Genomic DNA, 13,193 nt, shown 5'->3' on the forward strand with positions numbered 1-13,193 from the left:
TGAATACTAAATAAAATAAGTTTAATTTTTTTTTTGTTTCTCTAACATGCAATAGTGCTAAGTAACCAAAAAATATTAACAAATAATCAATCAAATCTTTATTGAGGTCACAGATGAGCTTATATTTAATTTGTTATGTTTTTAAACCTAAATTCACAATAGGCGCGTGTAACATCTATGATTAAAGAAATAATAAATAAACGGTTATTTTTAGATTTATGGCAATTATTATGCTTGTCATCAATCAAATATTCTATATTTTTTCTTACTCACACCATTACCCAATCTCATATCCAAAATCATTTGAAAAGAGGAGGTTTCTAGAGTGTGTGGAACAATTTGAAAGGAGGCCTTTGGCGTAATTATTGCACAAAAAGGTCGAGTAAAACTCCAAGGCAGAGAGAGGGCTTCAGCCACTTTGAGAACAGATTTAATTTATTATTATTTGTCTTTATTTTTGTAGATAATTGTTTTAGGTACTGTGGAATTTAATTACACCAAAATATTAATTTATTTATGGATGTTAATGTGTTATATAATTGGATGTTAATAATAAGACGTTTGGATGTTATGGTGCATTATATTGTTTTATGTTGGAATTGAGAAATTTGGATGTTAAAAATGATAAATTTTAAATGTTATACTATATTATATTTATATTTTTTTATGTGAAGATCCTATGATATTAGATATTAATTACCTTAATGTTATAGCTAGGTATCTTTTTTTCTTTAAAAATTAATTAATATAATTACTTAATTTTATAAAAAAAGTTGGTGGCTAATGCATTCTATTCTATATATATAATAGAAGTTATGAATGGGATAATATGTGACACATAAGCAAGACCTAGCCAAATTTAGAGAAGTTGAAGTGATAGGATTTGGTTGTTTTGGATGTTATTATTCATGTTTTTTTGGATGTTAAATCTTAAATTTTCAGATGTTATATTTTCACATAAATTTTTTTGTGATCTAAAAATGATGAAATTATAATATTTGAATGTTATTTATTTTACTCATGTAAAGTTATGTACTTAAAATATGAATATATGAATGGTCAATTTTTTATTTTTTTTTTTAAATATAGATGTTAATATTTTTTAATATATTGTGTTAATATATAACATCTTTAAATGCAGAAGAATTAAAAATGAAATAAAATACACATTATATAATAAAAAATGAATGTTAAAAAAATGAAAAAAGACAGTATATAAATGATTATGTATTATATTTTAGAAATAATTATTATTTTTAAATTTAAAAAAATCGATGATTTATAATCTATTTGAACTATAATCTAAAATTTGTTATAATAAAATCTTGGCCGGTCAAAGATAATAACAACTAAAATAAGATTGATATAAAATAAAAAAAAGAAACATATAATTTAGAATAAGAAAAAATCAGAATTATTTTTAAATTAATTCAAAATTAATTACTTATTATGAATAAAAAAGAAAGAAAAATATTTAAATTTAAAGAAAAGATTAGGCGCATATGAGTATTGTAACACCCTGTCACACAAAACTTTACACTTAGAATATAAAACAGAAGTGGCGAGGCGCTACGACCCCTAAAAATAAAAATATTTATGTATATATAACAAGAATAATATATCTAAGAGCCTTAAAAGAAAAGGGGTACGACGAAAACAAAATCCAGAGTACAATACTTACTAGAAACAGAAGAATAAAAAACTTATACAAAAAACCAAGAGACAGATATATGAAAGTAGAATTCTAAAAAAAAGTTATATAATCAAAAGAAAGTTATACTGACAAGGCCTTATTTTCTTTCAAAACTCTTTTATTTATATATATATATATACTTTTAGAGGTTATAGCGTCTCACCACCTTTGTTTTTTAACGCCTCACCACCTCTGTTTTATATTTTAAATGTAAAATTATGTGTAATAAAGTATTTCTATAATGTAATATATATGTCATGCATGCACTTCTTGTTTGGAAAACAATTTCATACTTTTTATATGGTTATACGTGTAGTTTAATTAAGGTCTAGCTAGATTCGGTAAAACTTTTTCGAAATCTTTTAAAATGCACAAGCTTCTTAATTTGTGGTTAGCAGACAAAAAAGAAAATCATGCGCTTGTAATTATTGTTTTTGAAAGTTAAGAGTAGTTCTTTAGGAAGTACTTAAGGGCATGCTTTAATTTTCAAAATTAACATATATTTATTAAATTAAAAAGTTTAATAAATATCCAAATTTATATTTTTATTTATAGTTATTATGGTCTTTTTAAATTTAAAAATTATTTTAACAAATATAATTGTCATTGTTTGTACTGATGAAAAATCATTTTTAGTTTCATATAAACAAACACTATTAATGCTATCGCTTTTAAAAAATTATATTTTAAAAATCAACTTTAATAAATTATTTCAATTTTGAAAAAGAAAAAAGTTTAGAGTATGATTAATTTGCTCATTTTCAGTAAAAATAAAAAAGAAACTTGAAAGTATGTAAAAAATATTTTCAAAAACTCACATGAAATTGAAAACAATGTTTTTGTGTTTTAATTAGTATTTTTAGATATTTAAGTTTAAATTTTTTGAAAACATTTTGGGTTGAAAGTACAGTATTTTGCATTATACCACAAAGAACTAACGTTTTTTCTCCACAATGCGATACTTTATTTAGTGGGTTTTAACTTTTAAACAAGGTGCGCGTGTAATTGATGAGAGTTCAATTCCATCCACTTTCATTTTGAGTTTTTTTTTTTTAGGGTAAAAAACTATAATAAACCAATGCCAGGCCTAAATTACGTAAATAAGCCAAAACCAAAATCGTTTCAGTAATGAGCCAAACCACATATTTATATAATTCGAAACAATACAGTTCAAATTACATAGAGAAGCTGGTTAAAGTAAATCAAACAAGGTTGGTTCGATTTATCAATGCTAGTAATTCGAACCAAGCTGGTTCGAATTATAGAGAGAGAAGGTTGCATCATATAATTCGACCCAGGCTGGTTCGAATTATAGAGAGAGAATATGCATCAAGTAATTCGAACCAAGCTGATTCGAATTACACAATCCCTAATTCGAACTAGGCTGGTTCGATTTAGTGGTAGACAGAGCAGTATATATAAGGTTGTAAACGTGAGTTGCTCTCATTAGAGGGTGTAAGATGACTAGTGAGGAGAGTTTTGTTGTTTTGGTTCACCACAGAGGATCCATTAAGAGGAAAACTCGTTCCGGTGTGAAGTTCACAGATAAGGATCCTTTCTGTATTGTCGTGAACCCAACGACGAGCTATGATGACCTTGTTAGATCTGTGCTGATGAAACTTGGTCTGGAAGGTGCGAAGCGGGTTAAGAAGTTTTTCTATTGCATTCCAATCACGGTCTTGCAGGATACCGTGAAGTATGATTGTTTCACGATTGGTAGTGATGAGGACCTGCAAGTCATGTTTCTTTGTCGGAGGCAGTTTCCGGAGGTGAGGACACCTGAATTGTTGGCAAAGCTGGTTGATGTGGTATCCAGTTCAGGGGGTTCGAACCGGAATACCACCACTGTAGCCACGGCAGCCGGTTCCAGTTCCAGGCCTGCCGTTGCTTCTTCGTTCGTCCCTGTGTACGAGCCAGCAGTCCAACCTGTCGCCTCCCCGTCTTTTGCTGTTGATCTCAATGACGGAGTAGGCGACGTGGCAGGATCATTTGATATTTTGCCGAACGCTTTACAGGGCGTTCTACCGGTTAGCATCGGAGACGGATTGTTGGGTGATGTAGAGGAGGACGACGTCGAGCCGGATATGATTGAGGATGACAGCGGCGACGAAGTTGGAGCGACTGAGCCTGCATTGGCGGTCGGTGGTTCTAGTTCTAGCACACAGCAGTATCCACCACATTTTTCTTCTTTGGACCTGGATGCCATGAGGCAGAAGGGTGTTTCAGGGCACTCTATTGGATTCGGAGCTAGAGATGCGGAAGGGACTGCTGGTCTGACAGAGTTCCAGGTTGGTCAGCAATTTCAGGATAAAGATGAGGCCCTGTTAAGCGTGAAGACTTATAGCATCCGGCGAGGGGTACAGTACAAGGTAGTGGAGTCTGATCATCGCCGTTATGTGGGCAAGTGTTCTGAGTTTGGGAATGGGTGCACATGGTTGATTCGACTGAGTCTCCGGCAGCGCAAGGGCATTTGGGAGGTCAAACGGTACAATGGACCTCACACTTGTCTTGCGACCTCCATCTCGAGTGACCACATGAGCTTGGATTATCATGTGATTTCGGCGTTCATTATGCCAATGGTTAGGGCTGATGCATCCGTCAGCATCAAGGTGCTCCTAAATGCCACGGCAGCACACTTTGGATTTAGGCCGACTTACAGGAGGGTCTGGATGGCGAAGCAGAAGGCTATTGCCCTCATATACGGTGACTGGGATGAGTCATACAACGAGCTCCCCAGGTGGGTGTTGGGAGTCCAGTTGACGATGCCCGGTACTGTTGCAATCCTACAGACGAGCCCCGTTCGAGTTGGTGGACAAGTAGACGAGTCTCAAGCTTTTTTCCACAGACTTTTCTGGACGTTTCCACCGCTCATCGAGGCATTTCGTCATTGCAAGCCGCTAGTTAGCATTGACGGCACCCATCTGTATGGGAAGTACGGGGGTACTTTGCTCATCGCAATTGCACAGGACGGGAACTCCAACATTCTACCTGTTGCATTCGCACTAGTAGAGGGTGAGAATGCAGAGTCTTGGTCATTCTTTCTCTCCCACCTTCGACAGCACGTGACGTCGCAGCCAGGTCTGTTGGTTATATCGGACAGGCATAACGGCATCAAGGCTGCGCTTGAGGCTCCTGACGGAGGTTGGTTATCTCCATCTGCATACCGTGCATTCTGCATTCGACACGTAGCGGCTAATTTTGCCCTTACCTTCAAGGGCAAAGACGCACGAAGGCTTCTAGTGAATGCGGAATATTCCAAGACCGAGGTTGAGTTTGATTACTAGTTTGATATTCTTCGGTCTGAAGATCCGGCGATGTGTGAGTGGGCGAACCGGATTGATTATTCCTTGTGGACTCAGCATCGTGATGAGGGACGGAGATTCGGTCACATGATGACTAATATCTCCGAGTGTGTGAACTCAATTCTGAAGGGTGTCAGAACCTCCCTGTATGCTCTCTGGTGAAGGCAACATATAGAAGGCTTGCGGAACTCTTTGTTCGCAAGGGGAGAGAGGCTGAAGCCCATATGGGGACCGGACAACAATCCAGTCAGCACTTGGTGAAGTGTATTGAGGCCAACTTGAAGACGGCCAGGTGCTTCACAGTGACTTTGTATGACCGGGATAACTCCGAGTTCACCGTAGCAGAGACCACTCCGACGGGATCTTTCTCATTGGGTAGCTACAGAGTATCGCTTGCCTCTCAGACATGTGATTGCGGGTACTTCCAGGCACTTCATTTCCTGTGTCAGCACGCACTTGCATGTTGTGCCTACTCACAGGTGACCTGGACCTCTTATGTTCACGGCGTCTATCGGATTAGTACGGTATTCAGTGTGTATCGGATTGGATTCACACCTCCGATCCCGGAGGGTTTCTGGGCACCATACGACGGGCCCACTGTGATATCGGACCCTAACAAGAGGCGTGCGAGAGAGGGTCGTCCAAGGTCCACTAGGATACGGACGAATATGGATGAGGCGGATCCGAACCGACCAAAGAGGTGTGGCCTATGTCGCCAACCCAGGCACACACGCCGGAGTTGCCCATAGCTAGCTGGATCGTCTCACATAGGGGGCCATTAGTAGCCATGTTCTTAGTCTTGGAATTTTTTTTTAAGTTTCGCGTTTCGATGTTTTATTTAAGCACTCATGTAACTTGTTGAGCTTTGTGTGTTGTATTGTGCATGCTGTGCGTTAACTAATGAATATGTTATGTTTCGTTTTGAGTCTTTCAACAAGTCTGGTGAATGCAATTTTTAATAAGTAAATCAAAATATTACATTGTGGCGTACTACAAATGAATCTGATATTCAATGATATAACCTCTAAACATCCGTTTTCAAAGTACAACAACATGGCCAAACAACAAAAGTGAAATTGGCTAAGAAAACAACAAAAGTAAACATGGCCAACATACATGAAACATGAATCATCTAAACAGATGCGAGCCCGTAAAGCAATGACGGGGTACACGTGTCCTCTGACCTCTGCGGATAAGCGGCTCCTCGTCCTCGATCTCATCCTCCTCCTCATCCGGGGCAGGCTGTGCAGGTGGCGTAGAATGGATGGGTGCCACAGACGGCCCGGCAACTGAATGTGATGCAGTAGTGTAGGCGGAGGGTGGGGTACCTCCCAAACCAAAATGGTCGGCAACAGATGTCGTAGGAGGCTCGTTCAGATCGACATCTAAAGGTGGCTGCGTGCCAGAGGTCTGACCACGTCTCCGGGCCGACATGTCCTCCTACATGATGGTGGTAATCTCCTCTAAAAACTGCTGACCCCCGAAGTCTGCATCAAGCGTATCTGAGGCAAGGAAGTCTGACCACTGTGATCCCGGAATAACCCATGGGGTACCCTCCTGCTGAGGCTGGTCATAGGCGGGTACACCAACGAAGTAATCTCCAAGAGGCCCCGACCCGAGTCGAGCGTCACCAGGGTCAGCCCCGTCACCCATACATGACCCATACCACTCACCTCCATGTCTGCCATCGTGGGTACTAACACCAGCAACTGCCACTGCCCCTGCACCATCCCCGCCCACGGGCCCATGCTGATCATCGTCATCGTCGTCGTCGTCACAACCAGGGTGCTCCGCCGCACCACGCCCTCTCCGTCTCCCTCGCTAGCCTCGTCGTCTGGCTCCAGCGGGACCTGCATCGTCATCATCGTCCATAGCATGCTCAAGCCATCTCCAGTCATGCCCGCTCCGTCGTGTCCCCACACGAGCTCTCCTCTCAACCCGCCGTCTGTCCGGCACATCCTCAGGACGATCCATGTCAGGAACTCGCCCAGCACCCCGCTGTGAGGCCTCAACTGGAATAGGAACGGCTCTCGGATCCCCCAAGTGCATATCCGGAGACAAGAACGTCTTTCCATGCTGACTCCACCACTCGAGGAACTCATGCGATGGTCCAGGGTCGGCAACAACATCGAACCTCAGCACGGTCTCCGCACGGTCATCCCAATATAGATGCCACTTCTGCAAATGGTACGGAAACCATCGATCACCGCCTCTGCCGTCCTTCGACATCAGAAAGTCGATGTTCAGGGCGGGATTCGGACGGGGCTGCACCCCTCCGAACTGCGGAAGAACCCTATCAATCTGATGCCACTCTATGACAGCAAAGTAGATCAGGGACGTCACAGACCGCCACAACGCCATATGCCGAGGCTCCAAAGCCTCTGGATGCACAACCTGAAGTACGTCAGGGCTGCTGTACGGCATCCAGATAAACTGCACGGAGAACTCCCCAATGTCAGGGCAACTCATGGACTCAACTCATAAAGTGTGGTTAAATAGAGAAACTTATTAAGTAGCGTACTAACCTCCCTGTCCTGTAACTGGTCTATCCTCTGCCTCCACATCTGCACTCTAGGACCCTTCTCGCTACCGGAAGGGTTGTACCCGGACCACCTGCATCATAAACATGTGTTACGGCTACTTAAATGTGTGGTTAGGGTATGTAATACATTATTAATAAACACGGAGTTATATATATTAAATTGAAATAAAGAAGGGTTAGTATACTACCTCGAGGCCAATGGCCAGCTGAACGTCTCATACCGTCCAGGCCTAAACCGAGGAAATTGCCAGAAGATCCATGACTGAAGTAGCTGAAGTGGTCCCGCTAGCTTGACAACATGTCTGTTCGCCACTCGGCACATGCACCGGTACAACCATGCCAGTGCTGCAGAATCCCAGCTGTAGGTACCCATCTCCTCCAGCCTAGCTACGTACGGAAGCCATCTGATGTGAATGCGGTTGCCGGACTTGTCCGCAAACAGCTGCGTGCCCAACAACATCATGATGTATGCACGGGCATATCGGCGCACAGTCTCGTCATCGGCTCCCTCAGGGCACTCACCAAAAGTCTCCTGAAACCAGCTGCAGTTCACTGCGTACTTCTGAACCTGGCTAGGAGGAGGTATCACTCCAAGCAACTCCTGGAACCACTCCCAGGGTGGACGCCCACCCTGGATGTATATATGGAACTCTGATAGGCAGCCGCTCACGTAACGCCCGTCCACTGGCAAACCCAACTGGTATGCCACGTCCTGGAGTGTGATCGTGCACTCTCCGAACGGCATATGAAACGTGTGCGTTTCCGGACGCCATCGCTCGACGAATGCACTAACAAGGGCCTCGTCTAACCGGAACCATCTATCGTTCAGCCTTGCAAGATGGTATAGACCGGCCATCTGCAAGTACGGAACGTATCTGTCATCCAGTCGCATGCCCTGCTGCCGCCGCATGCTCCTGATGCATCGCTGAGGCTGCGCATGAAATGCACCGCATTGTTAGAACCAGGTTAATAACAAACGACAGACATAACCAACACGATAAATCATCAACAAAACATTATACTAAATAAAACCGCATAAAAATACATGAACAACAACCACATGCAAAACAAACCCATAGACCGCACAACTAAACTGGTAACGTAAAACAACTTAAGTAGAACCACTAACATAAAACAGCTTAACTAAGACCATTAACATAAAACAGCTAGCATAAAACAACTAACACAAACCAATAACATAAAATAACTAACAGAAACCACTTACATAAAACAACTAACATAAACCACCAACATAAGAAACCAACATAAACCACTAACTTAAAAGTGCTAACATAAAACAACTATAGCATAACATAAACCACTAACATAAACCACTAACATAAACCACCAACATAAACCACTAACATAAACCCCTAACATAAACCACCAACATAAACCACTAACATAAACCACTAACATAAACCACCTAAATAAACCACCAAGTAAACCACCAACTAACCTGCATGCAAAACCACTAAGTCACATATACCGCTACCACGAAGTTTTTTCTGTACTAACCTCCTCGTTGATGACCCCGGCTATATGAGCAACTCCGTCCAAGCGATGTAACCGTGCCGGATCGTCCCCCATCAGCAGAGTATTCCGTTCAGGTCTTCGTCGTATGGAATCTGGGTCGTTTTCTCTGGGATTTGGTGGGGTAGGGGAAGGGAAGAATAGTTCGAATGAGGATGATTCGAACTCCTTATATAGCCGAATCACTAGTAATTCGAACCAGCTCGGTTCGAATTATTAAGGAGCCACGAGAAGGGTAATTCGAACCAGGTTGGTTCGAATTACATGGTTTGCTAGAGTATGCATAATTCGAACTAGCCTTGTTCGAATTATGTGGAGCTTGAGTTCGAACCACCTTGGTTCGAATTACGTTCAACTTTTTCTTCTCCTAATTCGAACTAGGTTGGTTCGAATTACTAAGGAATGTAGTTCGAACCAGGCTGGTTCGAATTACATAAAAATAGGCCTTGGCTCATTGCTGAAACGATTTTGCTTTTGGCTTATTTACGTAATGCGAAACTACCCTTAGCTTATTACGGTTTTTTACCCTTTTTTTTAGTTTATTATTATTTTGTATTATTGTTACCTCTTTATTTTTAAAATAAAATTTAAAATTAATAATTTATCATTATACACATGATAAAATTTATGAAAGGAATAAATTCTTGCAATCTAAATAATTTATAATAAAATTTTTTAAATTAGAAAAAATTAAACAGAAAAAATACAAGAAATGAACTAACTATATTACATTTGTTTGTTTATTCTTTTGGTGATTAGTAGTAATTTTGTTCTTGTTTAAATTATCTTTTTTCTATTGCAAAATTCTATTTTTTTTTTAATTTGTCTACATCCCAATATCACTGGATATAAATAACAATTTTTAATGACAATTTTTCTTAAATCATTTGCTTTGATTTGAATTCATGCAATCAAACTAATAACATAATACAATTATTTGTAGCAGATTAACTAAATTATGAAACTAAAATATATTCATACATTCTATAATTTTATTAAAAATATAATTATGTTATTTCTAGTTTTAAAATTGATTTTTCTTTTTTTTGAAAATGACTAAAATCAAGCATATTTTCAATATTTTTTCTATTTGAAAACAAAACATGTTTCAACAAACTAATCACGTTTCAATAAAAGTAAAAAATATTTTCACGAACTAATTAATCCCTTAATTTTATGTCCTAATTGTTTACCGATTGTTGAGCAAATACCATTAGCTAGGTAAAACTATTTATAATTTAATTTAAAAGCTTGCGACAACAAATAAATATCCAATTATTTTTATTACACATAACACATAACGCAATCAACGAGAATCATCCACTATCGATGACATACACATATTCAAGTTTAAAACATAGTGAAAATTCAGTTACAGTCAATTTTATATGAAGTTAATAGTTAAGAACCGTTAAATAATTTGATTGATTTGACTTAATTTTTATCTAATGGCTCTCATTTATCAACTTCATATAAAATTTACTGCACCTGTATTTTCATATTAAGACATTCAAAGGAAGGACAATTGAACAAACATTGGAAACATCCTTATTCTTCACACTGATTATTTAGATCATAACAAGCAATTAACTTGATAATCACCCTTATGCCTTGAGAAGATAAGCATCAATTTCTTTAGTGGACTTGTCAAGATACTCCATGTAGCCATATGGAGCTTCAACATCATTGTTGATCTTCTCATATTCAACACTCCAGGTAACTAAAGTGCCGCTATTATTACTATTGTCACTCACTTGAAAAGCTAGCTTAAAAACCTTATAGTTTTTACTGATATCTCCATCAAAGAGGTTGTATATCACCAAATATTTCTGCTCATCAATGATGTCAATCGTCTCATTACATGTAACCACCTTGCCATCTGTTATTATAATCAACATCAACGAACAGAAGAAAGAGGATGAAAGAAAAAATGTTTAAAATGTTTTGCATTCACTTTTTTAATGTCATTATTATTAAAAATTAATAAAAATTTTACTTCAATAAATAAATAACAAATACATTAAAAAATTAAATTTTATATTTTTTTATATATTTCTGTTAATTAATAACACCTAGAACTAATTTATTAAAAGATCTGAAAAAATGTTTGAAACTTGGTTAATTAGTTTTAAAATTTTAAATTTATATTAAATAAGAAAATTAATGAATTATTTCTCAAAAAGAAATAGTACATAAATTTGTTGAACTTGACTATGCGAGTGCTGATTAATAGAGGTAAAATTTAATTGTAACAATTACTTCCATTATTGAGTAGTTTCGAAAATTAAAGTTAAGTAAAGACTAAAATCAATTATAGAAGCTTAAGATTTACCTATGATATAAGTCCAGTGTTTAACTGAACCACCAACACTATCCCAGTCATTACCGACTTGGAGTTTCGCCGCATGGATTCTTTCACAAATATTTTGAAGATGGTGGAGTTGCCTTGCCATGAGGTTGAAGAACTTTGCAGCAGGTGAACGGATCACAGTTTCAAAGCTAAGCTTACCAGTAAGTGCCATCTCTTAGAGAAACTAAAGAAACACTACTAGATGATGATGATTTCGAATGATGGGGAGAAACATTCAGCCATGTAGGACCTTATATAGAAAACAAGCTACCTACTATGTACAATATTGTCAACCATCTTCCTTATTTAACTAAGATATTAGATACTGAATCCATTTCTTCAAGGAAGAACCGAAGAATTACTTTATAAAATATATTTATCTACATTTCCCCTTACATTAAACCATTTAAAACATTTTAAACATTTTAATAAGGCAGGTAAACTATGTTTGCTCAATTCGATAGTGACTGCGATTCTTACTTACTGCATGCAAGTATCTCTCTTCCCTAAAGGGGTAACTAATAAGATAGAATCCATGATGTGAAACTTTCTATAGAAGGGTCAGGCTGATGGTAGAGGCATGAATCTAGTTAACCGGAAGGTGTTGGTCACCCCTAAGAAGTTTGAGAGTTTGGGAATTAGAGATCCTATTTGTGCTAATATTGCTCTTCCTAAAAAACTAGTTTGGCAACTTTTTCACCATCCTGACAAGCTATGGGTTCAACTGTTGATGGAGAAATACCATTTTTCTAAGGATGATTGTTTCAGTCGGTCTCGAGGAACGGAATCTTATATTTGGAAGATTATATGTTGAGTTTGGGATATCCTGAAGGAAGGTTTTATTTGGTGCATTGGGAATTTAGAACAGAACTTTTGATTTTATAAATGGAGAAGAGAGGGGTGACTGTGTCATGAGATGGATTATGTTCACATTTCTGATTCGGATCTCAAGATCTTGGACCTTTGGTCATCTGGACAGTGGAACCTTGAGAATATCTATTTTCTTCTGAATCAGTCCCTGCAGAGCAACATTAACTCTTACAACCCGGATGTTCAAGCTGGTTCAGAGGTCGGTTGGTGTTGGACTGATGCGACTTCAAAAGTTTATGACACTCGTAGTGGTTATTTGTGACTCAGTAAGAAGATGTTTAGTTGGGAGGATAGGAGTAATTGGCTTTGACTATGACTTTGGCGTCAACATGTTCCAAAAAAGTACAAATTTTCAGCCTGGCTATGTCTTCGGGAGGCTCTTCCTACTGCTGCATTTTATTTTAGGAGGGGCATTTCGTACACGGATAGCTGTCCACGATGTTTCTCAGGTCAAGAATTGGTTTTACATTGCATTCGGAATTGTCCAAAAGTCGAGCTAGTTTGGCAAGTTTTGGGATCTCCGGTCAACCAGTGGATTTGATGAGTTGGTTCCTACATAATAGCAAACAGCGCCCCTTTAGATTCTTTTCTAGTCTCTAGTGGATTTGGCATTCGAGGAATAACGAGATCTTTCATCCTCACGAGCATTGGACCACAGACAAGGTGACTGGTATGGCTTTATCCTTGAAAAAGGAGCTTTTGAATATTTTTAAATTGCAACGACTGTCTATCACCTCCACCACTAGTGGCTCTTAGATTCCCTTCTCAGTGGGTACCTTTAAGATTAATTGTGATGCTAGCTATCTTGGCAATGGTGCTCGGATTGGTTTTGCTTGTGTTAGCAGAGATTGGAAGGGAAGGTGGCAACGAGGCTGTCTGGGAACAATTGAGAGTCGTAGCATT

At 38.6% G+C, this 13,193-nt stretch overlaps 1 protein-coding gene and 1 pseudogene across 1 annotated transcript; both read right to left on the reverse strand.

The window, feature by feature from the left end:
• Nucleotides 1–6,458: 6,458 nt before the first annotated feature.
• LOC148549724 (uncharacterized) lies at nucleotides 6,459–7,419 on the reverse strand (annotated as a pseudogene).
• A 3,122-nt stretch (nucleotides 7,420–10,541) lies between these two features.
• Nucleotides 10,542–11,656, reverse strand: LOC107611411 (MLP-like protein 43). The gene is made up of 2 exons (XM_088497109.1): nucleotides 11,403–11,656; nucleotides 10,542–10,949 (listed from the first exon to the last, which is right to left on the reverse strand). The coding sequence occupies exons 1-2, from the start codon at nucleotides 11,590–11,592 to the stop codon at nucleotides 10,675–10,677; spliced, it is 465 nt and encodes a 154-aa protein (XP_088353235.1). The 5' UTR covers nucleotides 11,593–11,656; the 3' UTR covers nucleotides 10,542–10,674.
• Between the last annotated feature and the right edge of the window lie 1,537 nt (nucleotides 11,657–13,193).

The sequence above is a fragment of the Arachis ipaensis genome, chromosome B8, assembly GCF_059453495.1.
Source record: "Arachis ipaensis isolate K30076 ecotype BB chromosome B8, ASM5945349v1, whole genome shotgun sequence".
NCBI lineage: Eukaryota > Viridiplantae > Streptophyta > Magnoliopsida > Fabales > Fabaceae > Arachis > Arachis ipaensis.